At 37.7% G+C, this 19125-nt stretch overlaps 1 protein-coding gene across 3 annotated transcripts in view; it reads right to left on the reverse strand.

Moving 5' to 3' along the window:
- Nucleotides 1-1727: 1727 nt before the first annotated feature.
- The window catches only part of LOC124371757 (protein neuralized), an 86546-nt gene continuing 69148 nt past the window's right edge, over nucleotides 1728-19125 (reverse strand). Inside the window, exons 1-8 of one of the 3 annotated variants that reach the window (XM_046830100.1) lie at nucleotides 16052-16283; nucleotides 7447-7619; nucleotides 7035-7149; nucleotides 6379-6929; nucleotides 6041-6239; nucleotides 5243-5392; nucleotides 4652-4884; nucleotides 1728-3552 (exon numbers count right to left, since the gene is read on the reverse strand). In XM_046830100.1, coding sequence (XP_046686056.1) covers nucleotides 3301-3552; nucleotides 4652-4884; nucleotides 5243-5392; nucleotides 6041-6239; nucleotides 6379-6929; nucleotides 7035-7149; nucleotides 7447-7619; nucleotides 16052-16172 — 1794 coding nt within the window. In that variant the 5' untranslated portion in view covers nucleotides 16173-16283 and the 3' untranslated portion in view covers nucleotides 1728-3300. Of the gene's footprint in view, nucleotides 3553-4651; nucleotides 4885-5242; nucleotides 5393-6040; nucleotides 6240-6378; nucleotides 6930-7034; nucleotides 7150-7446; nucleotides 7620-8175; nucleotides 8231-16051; nucleotides 16284-19125 lie in introns of those variants that run through there. The other 2 variants (XM_046830108.1, XM_046830116.1) reach the window with 2 other exon arrangements.

A 19125-nucleotide genomic window follows, 5' to 3' on the forward strand; every position in this document is an offset into this window, starting at 1 on the left:
CTTTAGATCCCGTTTTCTTTTTATTGACGGAGTTTCAAATTTTGGGTTATGGTGTAATATTACGGCTTCCTGTGCGTAGTGGTCTGAGATGGCTGCATCTATGACAGAAACAGAACAGTCTATTACGTTAGTAATGACGTTGTCGATGGCTGTACTCGACGAAGCGGTCACTCGAGTTGGCGAGTTCACGGACCAAATTAAGCCGAAAGAAGTGAGAATATCCCGTAGTCGCTGGGTCAGAGGGTTGCATAATGTGAGGCTGTCAACAGCCATAGAATAGAAGGCTTCTCAATATTGACTCTTTTAATTCCTCCTCTTAACTTCAATATAGTAGGTATGGACAGACCAAATGAAGCCACAGAGCCTTTGTAGCTATTTTAAATTTTCTTACTTACTATATGAAGTTTCAGAGTACCTTTTTGGTGAGTGTTCTGTGACATATTTCTACATCAACTAATTATGCACTATAAAATGATCATCTTATTTAGTAAGCTTATGAGGCTGAGCCGACCTCGATGACAGGTTATCCTGATACTTTGGTCACCGTCTTATAGCAAACCAATCAAACTCTAATAACACAAAGGTCAACTGTTTTGGGGGACCATCCAGTTTAGTGACCCTAATCAGTGTGTAATAACTACCCTTGTGCCACAGTCCAAAGAGTATTGGATTGCACGCTCACCATATTACTACGTACAATACAGATCGTTGACTGTGAATGAGAATTACCCAACACGACAATCTCAAGGATATATTGTGACATTAGACATAGCCTTGAAATTTAGACAGTCTGGATCATCTTGAGGCTTTTAATAAACCCCGACATCCCTTGAGCTTAATATCACGCTTCCAGGTTTTTAAAAAATTCCCTGTGAAGGCGTTTCAACTTGTCAAGGCACTCACTATGTAGTAACAAATTATGTTCAAGGCAATCTGCTTGAACTCACTACAGAAGTGACATATTGGAGCTATCTGTCTTATATAGGGGGCAATTTTATGGGCAGAATAACAGATTAGAGAATAATTTGATGTCTAGCCTTCTGAGTCCAAGAATTGCTTGCTTTCAGTTGATAAGGGGTCTACGACAGCTTTTGCTCGTGCCAGAACTCAGAGTAGATGGAATCCAGTACAGGGAAGTTTCTACAGCCACCCATTCTATCACAGCATTTTTAAGTTATGCCACAAAAATTTAAGGCTTAAAAGAAACAAAATAGTGTTAACTCTCACAAACCCATCTGTTGACTCATTCACTCATCATGCCCTGACATCCACATCACAGCAACTAACTTGCATATAACCTGGGCTTTAATTAATAGTAGCCAGTAAAAAAACTTGGAATCAATATATCTGTGAATACTTTGTATTCCTTGGTAATATTTGATCACAAGGGCAAAACTGTCCCATGACATACACCAACCAGCATGGCACTGTGTTTCATTTGTCATTCACATGTTGAAATAAAGTTGGTTTGTATGTGTGTTGATTTGTGTTTGTGAGTTTAAAATTGTCAAACTGTAACGTTCTTTAACCCACAAATTTTCTTGTAAATAGTACTTTCAGAACTAAGGAAAACATGCCTCATGGTCAGAAAATGAATAATTCAAATATCCCATTTTGGGGGGGTTACTAGATGAAATTACAGGTTTTACAGTCAATATCACGTATTGACCAGGCACACTGACCATAGAGCCAATCAAAAACAGGAACATTCAATAAACAAACAAAGATTTTTATATAATGATGTGTATTAAATCAGTAACAAATTTTCTTAGCTGCAGACATACAAAAAATTACAATACTTAACATCAGATTTATAAATGAAACCCTTTTAACATAATATCCTAAAAGCTTATCTGGCTAATGCGGAACATAACAAAGAGGACGCAGTATTGCACTTCTGTAACAAGAAGGGATATGTACAAAAGGACAGAAACAGTAACAAGTATCGCAAGTGACAGCAAGGAACATCATTCTCTAAGCCAACTTAGTTAGTGCCTGCTCCTTTATAAAAGTTGACCAACTTGGAACAACTACATTTTAGTCAAGTTTAGAGTTGGTTTGAGAATCGACTGATAAAAACTACTACCATCGATCTTTTGGAATTAAATTCTCTACTCGTAAGCATACTTAGTCCCGCCATTCAACATTTAATTACTTTTCTTAGATTTTTCCATTTGGTATTTACTTCAATATAACATCATCTATAGTGAAATTATAAATAAACATCTAAACAAATATCCATGACTAGAAATTCACTATACGAATAAATTAGAGCTTTACAATAAACTGGAAGTACTGTATATAAATTTACATTTTTCAAGACGAAGCTTATACAATCTATAAGACAATTTTACAATAAATACATTTACTTACAATAATTGACAAGCTACTTAAACTGAAACAAACAATTGTAAATGACTGTGTGGAATGAACTGTCTTTTATTGGCATACCATTGCTTGGAAGCAAACAAAAACGATTTTTTGGTTTCAGTGCAATTATGTTAGGAAAACTAGACTTTCTCTGTAACAAAACTGCATTGAAAGCATTTTAACAAATTAATGTTATGTATTTTACACATTCGCTATGTTATTTGAATCTGAAATTTTATAGTAATTTAATATAACTAACTAATGATAAACATGAAAAAATACAATCTACAAAAGTTATACAACTAATCTTTATATTACAGAGGGAATACATCATACAACCTGATATGTAAAAAAATGAAATCTAAATTAAGCCAATTAATTATTCTTAGATTCTGATTGATGATTTGTTATGGTTTTAGGTACAGTAAAAAGTTACTTTACATTGGACGTATAGAGCAAATGACAATTTAAAAAATGCTTAACGAAGTCAGATATTACACTTTAACATGGTTTAAATTTGAAAAATCATAATTGAAGTCAAGTGATGTACTGAAAAATATCTTAGAATTTCTGAACTTATACTGTCAAATTCTACATTATTGCTCTATGAACAAATAAAAATACACTTAGTCCACATATATGACTATTAGGCCAGAGGTAGTAAATAAAATAACATAACAGAGAGCATTAAAGAGGACAGGCCTCGAAGCCACATATATCTATTTCCACTATGTTTAGTCCAGTCTTTGATCAGGCCCATATACTAGCGTTTACATTAACTAGATATATTATCACTATAAATGCATTCAGTTCGAACGGTTACACAAGTAAATGCTACATACAGTACGGTACAGTTGTCTGTTGGAACATTGACCAAGGTGATCTCTTTGGTAGTGAGCACTGCACTGCGCGGCGTGACCGGCAGCGTTATCAGGACTTGTATGTGCGGATGACATCACGTATGACGGCACGACACAGTGGGCAATGACCACCTCCCTTTCCACGCCACTGTTGTACCGCGCAGTCGTAACACATGCACATATGTCCGCACATGTAGAGCACAGAGTCGATGGTTCGCTCGTAGCATATAGAACATTCGCTGCCTGCTGGTGCTGAGACACTCGTCTCTGCCCACTCTCGCATTCCTGGTGAGTCCAAGGTTGAGTATGACTGGCTCACCGGCTAAAACACAAGAGTTAGATAAGTTTTTATACTTTGTGTAATCATTAGTAACACTAATTTTAAGTGTTCAAGTCTCTTTTAAAGATTCACATCAAATTGATTTACTTAGTTTAAATGCGTAATAATTATCTCAAACAAATGACTTCTTAATCTGACAGTTCAAGATTTAAAATTGTGTTCACTTAATCCATATTATTACCAGACACAACTTTTTATTAAACAGCGGCGACACAGGCCTCAATTGACACCTAGCATTGTGATGAAACTTCTGGTTATCAAGCAATTATTAATTAATATTATAATAAGGAATGCGATTTCTCACGATTATATTCTCAAAAAGTATTCAATGATGCCAAATAATGTCACTTCTTTTTACTGAAACATACTGTATTAATGTAGTCTCACTAACTCGGACTAATATAGACCAAACGGAACCCCAGTTCGCAAAAAAAACTGGGTTTTAGGGAAAACTTTGTAAAACAGAAAATGTTTTGTATTTATCATCGTATAAATAAAACTACATATATATTTGTTTAGAATACATCAATTTGTGTGGAATGTAGGAGGATATAGTGGGATGAGCTTTCATTCAGATAAACATAACAATTCTGCCATTTCACAAGGTCAATAAAGGTGAAAATAACAGGCCTACAGAACATAGCACGTGTTACACTAACACCCATCCCAAAATACGAATCTATACTGAGCAAAATATTTAAAAATATGGCAGATATTGAAGTCTGTTGACTGGAACGGCTGATTAAATTAGTAGCAATAATTTTTTTCTAAAATGTTGATAAAACAATAATTTGGATTGAATCTTTAGTAACCAAAGTCATTCATTGGTTCTTATAAATACCCCAATAAATGTTTTTCACTTCAATAAGGAAAACACAATATTAAAAAGTAGCAAATTCCTTAAGTTAAAATATGTCCATAATGCCACCGTAGCGTCACCAGGTACCAGTAACATAATACTTCAATAGCTACCTAGCAATTAGAGCTATCTAAATTTTGTAATAAAAGATGCAAACTTTGTTAAATTAACAATCTGCAATTTAATAAAAAGCTGAAAGCCAACACTGTAAAGTGTGCCTACCTCGATATAAGTGTGGCTGTACGTGGAGAGTAGAGTGGCAGACGACGTAGGGGCAGGGGCCAGAGCAGGAGTAGGAGCGGGGGTGCTGGGTGGAGGAAGATTGACCACCAGCACAGTGCCACCGCCTACACCATTACCTAGCTGAACCACCTCCGCACACCGACCAGGCTCAGGCAGACTGACCCTAAGTGCTCTGCTGCTGGACGGTACCACAGGCGCAGGGGAGCTGCACACTGTAACCGAACATAGGTCAAATTACTGAGGCTCTAGAGACATTAGAAGACTGGGAGCAGCAGGATGGAAAACATAAATGGTGGATGATATATTTGACTGAAAAACAGGGGTTATAAGGAAGTATTTCAGGAGAGAGGATCATGAGGTATTCAAAATATATTAATAGTATGAGGTTATTACCATAAAAATTTGATAGTTCAACCTAAAAAAAGAGATATATTATTCGCAAAATTAAAATATATTTATTATGAAAAGTTAATACTTTTTATCTATAAAAAATTTCAGTTTGAAAAAATTGTACTGATACAGTTTATTTTGATAAACACTTAACATGTGGTGGTGATAATGTAAACATACCTGGACGAGGAGGTTCAATGATGGAGCTGCCAAGGACCCTGATCTTTTGTGTTGAACCGTACACATCCAAGAATGCCCAGAGAGTCAGAGACTGGTCCACATGCATTAGCACTGATGGAGGTCCTCCATTCTTGCTCATCTGTACCTCACCTGTAAATCATGTCACCGTTAGTCTGTCACTTATCTTTTTAATCACTACTTTTAAAATCCTAATAAAGAGTTCAACATCATCTCTTCATGCAATTTACAAAGCTGTATAAAATTCTTAACAATATCAAACTTTGATTTTTGAGAATGCTTTTAATCTGAGACTGCTGTTAAGTCAAGGTTATTTTCATAACTTTATTATCGGAACTGAGTTTACATTTTTTAAATGTGTCATGACACAAAATGACAACTCAATCAAATTTAAAACTTTGTTAATTTTCATTTTTGTAACATGATCTTCTAAATTACTCCTCATCCTGAAAGGTGAGAAGCTTATATATCAGATTTAGTTGGTAGAGTAGGAAATATATAGAAAAGATACAAGTAATAGTGCATGAGCAGAATATATCGTGATATTATTACGGTAAAAGATGTTAGAAAAGCTAGCTACGTTATTGGATATTACATCTTACACAAATGTTCTTACCCAAGGTCTCTTTATGTGCCTTTGGCCCATCAGAACAATCAAACAAAGTGTTAAGTGATCAATTTCTTGTAACGAATACAACTAAATTTTGTACAAACATCTTAGATTACTAATTATGGACATGTTATTAATGCCATAATTAATAAACTCATTTCTAACGGTACCTGCATGGGTGATGCAGAAAGCCAGTTCATCGCCACGCTGTGGGCAGTTGGCTACATCCTTGCTGACCACCCAGTACTCGGGTCGGTCCAGAAGCAGATCACTATCGTCCGGGAGATCACAAGACTGGAGGGTTGAGGGGTCACAGCTGGTTAGTCCTAAGGCCAGTGCTCCAAGGTACATCGGCTCAGTCGCAAGAATCTACAGGAAGATAATATGGGTTATTTACTTGTTAGACATGAATGGATTTTCTGTTAAAAGTTTTAGCTTAAGTTTTAAAAGTATTTATAGTGAGTTTTAGCTACAAATGAATTTTTTTAAAGGTTTATATAAGACATACCTGGATGACAATTCGTTCTCCCAGTTGGACAGGTCTGGCAGTAAAAACATATCCTTGACAGAACTCTGTGTCTATCCTACTGGCAATACAGCGGTCATTGCTGAGTCTCACATTCCGGCCCCTCGTGCGGTGGAATGGCAGAGGACTGAAGTGTGCACCTGGCTGCTGGAACCTGGGTGGCGGTGGCACCTGTTCGGACACATCTTCTATCCGGGGACTGGACTGGATACTGAGAGCGGCCATCGACGGCATAATCAGCCTGTCCACATCTGGACTCACATCTCCACTACTGACCGGCAAGCTCCGGCGTGAGTTGTTCAGCTGGTGTCTCGCGTCTAGCAACTCAATGGCAGTGGAGTTGCCGTAGACATCAATCATCGCCCAGAGCTGCCCTCTCGTCTCAACGCCACTGAAGAAGATGCCCTTTTCCTCACCATTGATGCCGAAGTGAACATCACCTGCGTGGGTGACATAGTAGAACAGCACGGTGTCCCGTTCACAGAACCTCTCGGCCAGAGCTTTGGCCCAGTAGCCAGCCTTGTTTGTTAGGTCTGTAACAATCATAAAGTTGTTGATTGATTGAAAACAAATGAATCAAACTCTATAACTGTACTTTTATAGACTAGTGTTAATTTTTAGGAAGCAAATAAACCTACCTGGACAAGCATATTTAGGAAGAGCGTGACGTAAATTGCTGGGGTCATTACATGTAAAACCAAATCTGATGACTCCACTCCAGTTGTTGGATACATCTAGGAACTTTACATATACCTGCAAACACAAATAGAAATTTCATTAAAAACAACTCAAGAACATGGTGGGGGTTACATGAAGAAGCTTTCTAGTTTCAACTTTAATAAACTGTTTCTGATTAATTTAAAAATTTAACTTGTCTAAATTACTAATTAGTGACGTAATGCTTACAAAGTATACAGCATTATACAACTGTTTTTTTTTTAACCGGCCATGGCTCTCATTTTAAAATTTCTAAGCCTGACCTAAACCTAATTAATTCTACTACCTACATACTTAAGCTGCCATAATACATGACGATAGTGACTGACATACCTTCTCTGATATCTTGATAGGACGATTGGTGAAAGTGACTCCTTTACAGAAGCTCTCTGCTCTGCGAGCCACCACACCATCCCGTGAGATACGGATGTTGTCACCATGGACTTGATGGAACAACACAGGTGGCAAGTTGTTTGTACCGCCATTGTTGCCAGAGTTGCGGGGCGCTGCAACAAACAACACAGATGGTCAGTCAACAGAAGCCAATGTCAGTACAAATGTTAAGTGCAATTCTATTAAAAGTCGACAGAGAATATCAAGACTTTCCTAACATTTTCAACTTCTAAGTAACTAACTCTGTGCACATATTCAGAGTCCCCACCAGTACAAAATCTCAGCACCAGTTTCAACTGGGTCACAATCTCTACAACTATATTTTGTCTAATAATAATTCTGAAATATTTGACAACTGCAGTTCAGTGTGCTTGTGAATCAAACCATGTTGCTCTTATCCTTATTGTAGAGTTTGCCATATTAACTTACTCTCTTTTAACTGTTTTAATATAGTATGTATATATTGTTCTTATAATCTTTCAATACTCTCTTATTTATTTGGTAGTTGTGTATTGCTGTCATTATACCATTAGTATTATAAACTGGTGTTACCCAGTCCGAAGTTATCTAAAACTAATTTCACATATCAGAATTAATGTTTACTATTAACTCCGAATAATGACATGGAAGTAAAATAAACTGCTTCAACAGCTAGGAACGAGAACTCACCCCAGACGATGAGGGAAGGATAACGGAACGCGACCACCATCGACACAGTCTACGACTACGACTGACGGTCCGCACGGCTCAGCTGCGGGGTCGGTGATAGACGCGGAAATACGCGTCACAAGGTCCCCGAGCGCCGAGTAAAATCGGTTCAAGGGAACCACTTCCCGAGGCGACTACCGACTACTGAGGTGAAATGCCAGTGATTCACGTGAGCCCAATTAGAATTGGTGCCTCATGTGTCAGCCGCTCGCCTGTGAGTCTTAATTTTATAATAAACTTGTGATTGTACTGAATTTAAAATGATTACGACTTTCGTGAATTAAACTATACCAATTTTTTTATATTTTTCAAACCATACACTTCAGTGATTGTGAAAGGCCTTGTTACTTACTATCTCACAGACCTTGCCGATATGCAAAGTGATTGGTTATCGAACTTATTTAACAATCATACGTCACAACCAATTACAAAAAATAATTGACGAAATAATTATTTTCATAAAAAACGAGCCTTAAACGCTAATCTGTTCAACTATAATCTCGCCACCGTAAATCTCGGTACACCGCTGATAATTAATTAACAAATAAAAAATTATATTCAGTAATATTTTTCATAATAATGGCTTTTTAAATCAGGATTTATTTTCTAAATGGAAAACAGAATTTTAATACAATACGGGATGGAGTTTTTGTATTTTTAAAACCGAGTCTATATCCGAGTGGTTGCAATGTGAACCAATTACACAAGGCATGTACAGATTTAGCATCCATTGACGGAAAGGTCGATCAAGCTAATGATACCAGTACCGAAATATCGCCAGTCGATGAGGGTGCGTGACTTGTTTCCGTTAGTCAGCTTAGGTCACATAACAATGCTCTGTCATCGTATTGGGCGGAAGACACGAGAACTGAATACAAATTTCAGAAAATATTTTCTATTGATAAGCACCTGTATTTAACTTTCAAAACTATGTTTCTCATTCCCGAGTTTCCCACTGTTCACCTCTGCGAGTTAATCACATCGACGATATTAGAACGGACGAAGCCTGTGAACTGTAAAGGAATCATGAGGTTATTAACAGCACGAAGCCCGACTGACAGGGCAGAGCGGAAGGCGAGATAATCAACCGTGAACTGACAGCTGAACAGATATGGCATGGGATTGATTTTGTGATGTCGCTGTTGGAGGTTCGGTCAAACAATAATATGCTCAGATTATATTTTCACAATTTATTGTTCTTAAAATAATATATTAATAATTTTTATGTGGAATGATAACAGTGTTTAATATAGTCTATTAGTAAACGTTATGGCAATCCAACACATGTGTACACTACTGCATTAAGTTTATTTAGTTTAACAATTAAATGAGGGAGTAGAATTCATCCTCCAAACCCATCAATATACTAACGCCTTCTTCTTCCAATATAATAATTTCGGATACATAAATAATTTATACAAAATTTGTTAGTTAGCTCGGCGCTCGCAAGGCAAGCAAACTAGGCAGTAAATGAGTAAAGCGCTTAACACAACGGTGTCTCGGTGCGGCCAAAAGGTCAGGCGCAATTCAAAGGTTACGAAGATGGTACGAGCGAGCGCGGTCGGCACTCATCCGGTCCACAATTAACTACAAGCTCAGACCGACGCGACGCTGCTTGTAATACAGCTTGTAACGTGACTTCGGCTTGTTAACTGTCAGATTTATGTCGGCCTGAACCGGTTGTCACTAAAGTAAACTTCAGTTTTAACGAGTGTCTAATTAAGCTTACATTTTTATTCGCTTCGAGTATGTAATAAAGAGTGCGATCTTGTGTATGTATACACTCTAGCCTGACTCCTAAGCTGACTCACATTGTGACTGGCGTCACTCGTGTTTTCGGTATAAAATTAAAACTACTACTCTACATTTCACGCGGAGATGAAATCAATCGATGAATAGAAACAACAAAACCACACAAGCAAAATTATTAGGCCGTAAACCATTCGTGTAATTGGACGCTTATTTTACGAGCATTTTATAGTTTTCCTCTATAACGTAATGATCGGTTCCCACACTCGCCGGTCGGCCGCGTAGTGATAAACTCTGTAATGACTTCATTACGATCATCAGACAGCGGGGGAAGTAAACTGGACAAAGGCCGAAACCCGCTTGGATCCATTCACTCAACAGGCGAGACCACCCACACCTGTCTGCAGGGACGTAACTACGGAGAGAGCGGGACCCCGTTAAAACCACAACTGTAACACACGTCCTATGAAGCTCAAAAATTGGGTTATCAAAAAAAATTCTTTTGAACACTCAAAAGTAAAAACCGTGGCATAATTAAATACTAAACGTTTCATTTGTTTGTATACTTACATTTCAATTAACATAAATGAATTATGTTTTTAAACAGGATTTATTTAACATCTTGCCTACAATTAAAACAGAATTGTACATAGAATATTGTGTTAACAAAATCATAGTAACCCAATGGTACACCGCTTATACTGCTTAGATCATATGTATTGTTATAAACAAATTTCCCCTTGTTCTATTTCAAAAGTCCTATTTTACACACATTTCTCCTTCTCCTCCTAGATATTTCATCTTACAGGCACGCTAGAAACAAAATGTTGGTTACGGCCGTAGATGAGTTATGGGGTTACAACCAAACCTCTATTCAATTGAAGAGAGGAGAGGAGACAGCTTCAATTGAATAATTATTAGGATCCTCAATTTAAATTTCTTATTATGTATCAAAAGCGTTCAAGATCGTCCCGTTTCCTACAATTTGAATTTGACAAATTTTCACATTCTGGATCGAGATTCATAAACAATAACAAAAGATTAATAAAGATAAAAGAGTTAATGCTTCCAGAAGAACTTTATTTCTAACAGTGCGTTATCAATAGAACATAACAGCTGACCGGGCGTGAACGCGGCGCGGCGGAAACGGAAGTGCCGAATCAACGCAGACCCACGGATAGTCGGAGGGGGAGTGGGAGGAGATAGCCCAGCAACAAAACCTCTGTAGGCCGTTTTATTTCAAACTCAGTATTTATATCCCCCACACGCGTAGCCGCCATGTGACCCACTTTGACGTATAAAATATGCAAATGTTTCCACAGCTTCCTTTCTTTAATGACGCGAACTGTGAACATCCGCCTACGAAATGTGTCACATTACGCAATCTAGGCAATATTCTAAAAATTAACCAAGAAATTAAAAACTGTAATTTGATATCGCCTGTTAAACTAGTTCTTTCTCACGATTTCCCTATCAAGATCAGTTAAACCAAACGAACAATGTACATCTAAATACCTTAAATTTTTAATTCTAATCATTAAATTTCACATTAACAGTAAACATTGTAATCACGAGAGTTAAAATCCAACACATCCACATAAAAAAAGAAGGCAGACACTCGGTTCAGAACAAGACATGCAATTTATTTAATAAGTAGGCCATTCCGTAATAAAGAAACGATCCTTTGCGACTATCCAGGTAGAGACATGTCTACCTCTACTTCCTCTGATCCTACAGGCCGGTCAAATGGCTAAGGTAATGAGAGTTATTACGAAAAAACGCACAAAAGGCCGCCGAAATAACGGGCTAATTAGACCACAAGTGTTAACAGTCTGAGGAGTGAGCGGGGGGTGGGAGAGGGACGCCCGCGCTGGATCCTTCATAGAATTGCCGTAATTGGAAACGCGTTCCCACGGTGGACTACAGCGTGTCCGCTGGAGGATTGCCACTTGCCTGTGCTGTATACGTGTATCTGACTGACTGGTCACTGACGGTTACGTGTTCCGCTGGAACCGTACACATTTGTACTCATTGTCTTGGTTGAGCAGGATATAATAAATAGGCCTACTGCAAGAATAGTCAACAGTTAAATTGATAAACTTAAAAAAGAGAATTGTGGGATGTAAGTCGGCTTGTCGTAGACATCGTAACTCACGTTCTTCCTGTGACTAAAATGTAGCAGTTGAAATGGAAAACGAGTTTTTTTGTAAAATTAAGGAACAATCATGAAGAATAAACACGTTATACTCCTTAATGAAGAGTAACATAGCATGATGAGTAATGAAACAACCCGGGGGTATTAAAATTCCCACGCTCTCGCATCTAACCTATTTATATAAGTACAATAGAATTTCCTGTGTACTGACAGTGCAGAGCATTAGTTAGAAGATATTAGTGTTCCCTAATGTAAACATCGAGCACAAAATAATTAAAAACAGATGACATTACAAAAATACAATGGTGAAATTAGAACTATTTCGAAATAAACAGTCGAAAAAAAAATAAATGACTACAAATTGGCGTAAGAAAATTATTTAAAAAATCTTCGGACGTCCTTAAATAGAGATAGAAGAGAGTGAACATTCTCTTTACTTTCAGGTAACAAAAGTAAAGAGGTTGTACTGAATATAATGCAATCCATATAATGCATACATGAACTTAAACTTCGTGCAAGAACAATCACAATATGATTAATAATCTTATCCATCCCATCCAGACCTCCGGACGAGAAAGTGGACGCCCAAAGTTGGATGAATGAGACACCGAGGAGTCACGGCGAGAGTCGTGCGTCCGTCGGACCCCACAATCACTCCACTCCACTGTTCCTAGCGGTCACTGGCACTGCGGTTTTAAACCGGGAATGAATGGACTCGGCCCACCCTTCGTGCCCTCGGCCCACCCTTCGTGCCCACGCTTGTTACACCAAAAGTATCCAATGACCGGTATGGTGTAGGCTAATAACAATGACCATCAATAACAAAAAAAATTTCGAGTAACCGCCAAGAAACTGTCAACAAATAAGAATATTCACTAGTATTAATAATGTTGAGACGGTTACCCCAACAACAATCTGATGATCGAAAAGAATATTTCTCTTCCTGCTACGTTCTGTGGGAGGACTCAGACCACGCACTAGCACGCGACCAAGTTTGGACGACACGGTACTATATTGTACGGTACAGGAACTGGTCACGCGACCCGTCAACCGCAATGTGGTGTAACCTTTTAGCGAACTTAACCGCAAACTTTACTGTCGTGGATAATTGATACCACTATTTATTAACTGTACTGAAAAAACCACACATTTCTCAATTGGATTCTGATTAGTCCATATATTTTTAGCTTTTTGACCAGGCTAAACATATCTGGTGATTGAAAACCTGAAGACCAATCAACAGAATGCTACTATGCCCATCCATTACATACTTGCATTACCTTTAAGCACAACATATTCTTGCCAATCAAGATTCAAGCTGCATCAATTTTGTGTTTAGTTTAGGTGATAAGTTACTAAACCTTATCCACATATACCATGTGAGCCCGAATCAGTAACATTAGAGTATTGGCGGTACACACTGCCGCGACGCACGGCAGGGTAACAGACGATCAATGCTCCTGGCATTGCGTGGCAGTACCTAGCCAGCCCCGCACTTATTGTTATATAGGACGGCCGCCAACACTACCACTTTCTAAATCGTGCACATCTCCGTTCCCATAGCCCCTTGGCCGGTTCTCGCCTCAACCTTCGCTTCCTTGCGCAACGATGCCACGCTACATCTGCTTGCCGGTTCCCTCCCGGCGAAGGTAACGGGTCTTTGTGCGCCCTTACCTTACCCCTCGCCGAGAGCACGCAGCTGCCAGGGGTGGCGAGCACACAATATAAGCCGATCCTCTCATTCGCTCACTCTATTGATTTTATTTAGTTCCGCCGGAAGCAATAGTTATAAGAGGGGTACTGTAGGCTTATGGAATGATTGTTATTGTGTAGAATTCTGTTCGCTTGCACTTTTATTCTGTCAATACAACCTACTGTAGTACCTCAAAAATTACTTTTCATAAATATTACTAATCGGGATATTTTATATTTAATATATATCACAAACATGGTTTAATTATCATGGATAACCAGATTAATGTCAAATTCCATCATTCCTAAGGGAAAACTCTTATATATAATTATGTTTCTACCCCTAACAATATTACACCACGAACATGTTTACCGATATTTATGAAAATTAATCTCTATAAGATAAATAATGGCTTTATAGAATATACATGTCAAGTCCCCCAACCACCATCACACAGAATGGTTTTAGTGTATAGTCTGCATGAAGGACGAGGAAGTCCTCAACGGTCAGAACCAGAACAACGGCTCCCATTCATGGAGGCATGAATGCTGGTCGCGGCGTGGCGTCGTGAAGAAAACTTCACATAAACATAAACACGCCTCTGGCCCGAAGCCTACAAAAACGTCAGTTGTGGTGCTTCGAAGTTTTAAAGAACAGGCCAGTAACATTCCGAGACACAGCGGCACATGCACGTAGCCTGCATGTAATTCCGACACAAAAGACAATAAAGTGCATGTACTACTCATCAGTGGTAAACAACCGATAACGTGAGAACGGGCAATTGTTCAGCAAGAAATAGTTATCGAGGCCCTGTAGCCTGTGGTATCTCGTAGCCTACATGGCAGCAGAACGGAAACTGAGATAAAACCCTATCAGCATGTGAAGCACTTGTCGAGGCCGCTGATGTAATAAGAAATTTATTATCAACAGATACTGTTGGAACAAGCAATTGTAAGATAAAATTTTCATAAAGTTCTAACTAGTGTAAACTTGGTCTCGAAACAAATAATTTTATTTCTTAAACACAAAAGGTTATATACACCTTAGGTTATATAAGTTAAAGTATAGCCTATATAACTTGAACATCAACCTCTAGATGCTATATATCTCCAATTTCCTTATTAAAAGTAATACTTATTACCGTACATATTAACATTTTACTGGAAGTATGGTATCATTATTGAACGAAATTACACAAATAAATGGTTGCATACAGCAGGCTACTATAAGGTCTGTGACTATGGTTAGAGTACATTCAAATTTATCGGAGTTAAGAGTTACCAAGCGTTATTTTACTTCAACTGAATGTCTTGTTTTTTGACTGTATGCTAATTTCTAATTCGATCCAGATAAAAGACAAATATTTATTTTGATTTCCACTTAACAAAATTTCAATATGCAAGACACTAAAAAGTATTCTAATATTATGGGTAGTTCCTTCCTACCTAGAGAGTTCGGCTATATTATCTGACGGTAAAGTAACTTTATCTGCCAGAACGTGACGTCAGCACTACCGGATGTCTGTCGGCTAGCTGCTCCCAGCTCTTCTCCAAGATATAGCATTACATAAATACCACTGCACTGCAGCCGGCGATACTCGGCAGAACGGTATTGCAGAATTGCTTATAAACATCATAATGTAACAACGAGATAATATAACCTAACCGGAAGTTATCCCCTGATCATCATGAGAGTGAGTCGTTTCCGGTTATCAAGGCTGTTGATTATTTGCCAATTATTGTTCCTCTTCCCATTACTTTAATATCAAAGGATGAGTGAGGCTATTTGTTCAAAATATCACTGCTAATTAACTCGAAATGTCTCCGCGCTACGATAATGTATTGTATTAGTTACTGTATAAAGTACGTTTTTTTAATTCCTGCGCAAAGCAAGATTATAGCAATCCAATCATTCTTTTATACTACTTAAGCATAAGAAAAATAATAACCCAATTTACAAGGACGGTTCAGTCTTTTATAATGGGCGAACCTATTGTAAAATCATGACCTATCTAGAAGATGTGATTTCAACATTTAAATATGCAACAAGTATTTCTAAGATAAGTTTTTAATTAATTAGTTAACCTACTAACAAATAATTTTAAAATATTAGCACGAATATGCTCATACAATTGAACATTCCTAATTGAATTGTAAACATTTAACCGATTTTGGAAACACACTCATGATAGAACAAGACCAACAGTGTACAATCAAAAATATATATTAGGCGATACGTACTTAAGCCTATTCTCCTCTTGATTTTCTTCAACACTTTCATTTTGCTCCTGAGTGGCGCTAGGAGGTCGTCGACAGCACAATGACACCTCTGCTGGGGTGAGGACGAGCCGTTAAAACCCATCAAGTGACACGAGCACGAGCACGGGCACGATCACTGCACTACACTTCGAGATCACCCGCGAACTGCTGCTGCTTGCTACCGCTGTGTCGGACGGGCTCTGACTGAACGATAGTAGCGCAGGCGCGGGGTGAGAGGAGTCGTCTCCCTCCCTTCCCCCCACCACAAAGCCGCCAACAGCTGGCTACCTCCCCTCTGTAACCGGACCATTGTTGATTGTTGTTCGATCACGTGATGTCACCGTAGTCGTGAATATTAATAGCGAGATTGCGATACTGTTATTATTGAAAATTCAACCAGTACTCTAAAAAATAATTATATAGGTCATACAGCCTATCTTGATAAACATGTTCTCTGGAACCAAATTATTGACTTTTGGCGCCTGTACAAAATCAAAAGAAGTAAAGTAAAAAACTTTTTATCATATCCTTATTGCTACTACTGGTATTATTGTAATAAAATTGACTTTGCTTGTAACAATTACATTTTATCTCGACCTCTACTTCCAAATAATTTATTGGGGGAAATGTCAGCGGTTGTTGCAATAGCTAATAATCAATATTATAAGCTTTATTACTTTGTTGTTTTATTTATTGATAACATTTAATATCAAACATATTAAAAGAAATCTATATCCCCCTCCCCCCAAATTAATAACAAAATCTTGGTAAGTATTGCTAAATAAATTCCATTTATGTATTCAGTTGAATTTATTCTTATATAAGAAAGTGTACCTGAAATAAATTAATGTTAACACTTTTCCAAATATCAGTTACATAATTATGTGAAAAGCTTACAAGTCTAAACCATTCCATAGCTTCAATAGTTGATAACTTCAAAATTTTAATTTTTCTGAATATAGTATTCCTCGTGTGAGCTTAGGAAGTCGAGTAAATACTCCGTTTCAATTTTAAAATAAAACACTGTGTATTTATTTATCATTTTCTGTCATAAGGTAATACACAAAAATAAATAAAACTTCGGGATTTATTATTTTTCTTTTGTGAAATAAACTTAACTTTAATATATTTTGAGAAAGAACTGGGCGTCACAAATAGAAGTTTATAATGTCAGTTGCTCCTCCCTCTATCTCAACACACATTGCAGAAAATATAATCAGCAACTTGACTAGGTAATTTTGATAAGAATGAGACATCGATAATAATTACCATATACATATAGAAAAAGCCGTATTCTGGAGCAAAACGCAAATAATTATGCTACGTTCGCCGTTCGATTCCGCACAAAAAATATCGGTGTCACGAAGAAGCCAAGTGCCTATTACCGACCCGCAGCCACTTCCTTCCTCGCTCAAATCAATACCAAGGACCGTGACTCCTGGGAAGTACTGTGACCGGCAGGTCGGCGTTGTCGGGAGGAAGAGGATCTTCACTGGCCGGTTCTCCACCGGAAGTACCATCATGCATCATATCACAGATCATACGCCGCGTGGCTACCCACCTCCGAGTCTCGGCTTCACGAGCCAAGCCCCATATATCACCAGCGGGAACCTTTTATAATCTTGTGCTATAGCTCTTATCCGATCTGCAAAAATTGCACGTTATTTTAAATCATTAATATTTAATTTTCCGGTTGACAAAAGCTTCAAAACATTGCTTACGGTATACGATTAAATTCTTGAAATATTTAAAAGACGTGTCTGTGGAAGCAGCCCTTCGATGGTGTAAACACAAAATAATAGTGGATTTTTTTAATCCGGCCAAGCAGACAAATATTTAGGATTATAGATCAATGACATGATGTTTCCGAGCATTACAAAAAGAACACAGCACGTCAAAGAGATTGAACAAAGTGCCTTCTGAAGGTTCTGAAGTTGAATATTATAACATTCATAGACCTATCTAAAATGCATAAGACTATTGTTAATTTCATATAAGTGAAAACTCTCTTAAGACCCATTTAAATCGGAAGTTTTTCCACATTAAATAGATGTATGGAATATTTTAAAAATGTGAAAAGGCTTGAATTGTTAGACTATGTTAATGCCTGGTCTTGGAAGTATCTGTAGATATGTTTATAAAGGCTCTGATCTCCGAGTTTTTATGACTGGACCTCGGAGGCGGAAGACTTGAAGTTAAGTTCTAACATCCTATATTTTCTGCTTGGAGCTCAGATAAAATTTCTCCTTTAGACAAAAATGTTCGATTAAATTCACAAAATTGGTATTTTTCATTCGAGAAGATCAGGGAGGATTAGGCTCAGAACTTCCGAGATTCTGTGCTTGGACCTCGAGTACAGAAAACTATCTCATATTAGGATAAATATGTTCAATATTCAGTTCAAGACATTAGTACCTTCTCTACTTAACGAGAAGAGAACAAGTATAGAAATAGGGTCGAATTTGCGAGTACGCTTTTCTCAGTGGCCCAATAACGTAACTACACATCGTACCTCACCATTTGGCAGAAAGAGGACAAAATGTATGAATTAAAAATCCATTAAGATAAGCTTGCAAAGACTGATTACGAAAATGCGTACACTGAGCGGACCTACCTTTACAATGTGCTTCTCTATCTAACCAAGCCAGACTATATTCCTCTGCCATCGTTATCCCTAACACTTCCACATCTCGGAATTTCGTTGGTAAAATTGTAAAGAACCAAAAGGGTTTGAACAACAAGTAGGGAAGTATAAAAACACAAGAAACTATTCATAACATTCTGTATATGAATTGCACACTTCTACAAAAATAATGTTACTTTGTCTCTGTTTATTCTCTGTTCAATCACCTTTATCAAATTTAATCCTCACAGAGACGCCTCCCTGAGTTTAGTACTAGGACCAGGGAAGATTTCGCTAGTGTTGCAATATATCCAGTACATGTTAGTATCTAGTTCTGTCTGTAGGATCGCCCTGTGAGTTGTATTCCAATGAGACATATAAGCATGAGTATTCTATCATAAAAAACTTCAAACATTCCTCATAAGTTATATGA

The sequence above is a fragment of the Homalodisca vitripennis genome, chromosome 1 (assembly GCF_021130785.1).
Source record: "Homalodisca vitripennis isolate AUS2020 chromosome 1, UT_GWSS_2.1, whole genome shotgun sequence".
NCBI classification, from domain to species: Eukaryota; Metazoa; Arthropoda; class Insecta; order Hemiptera; family Cicadellidae; genus Homalodisca; species Homalodisca vitripennis.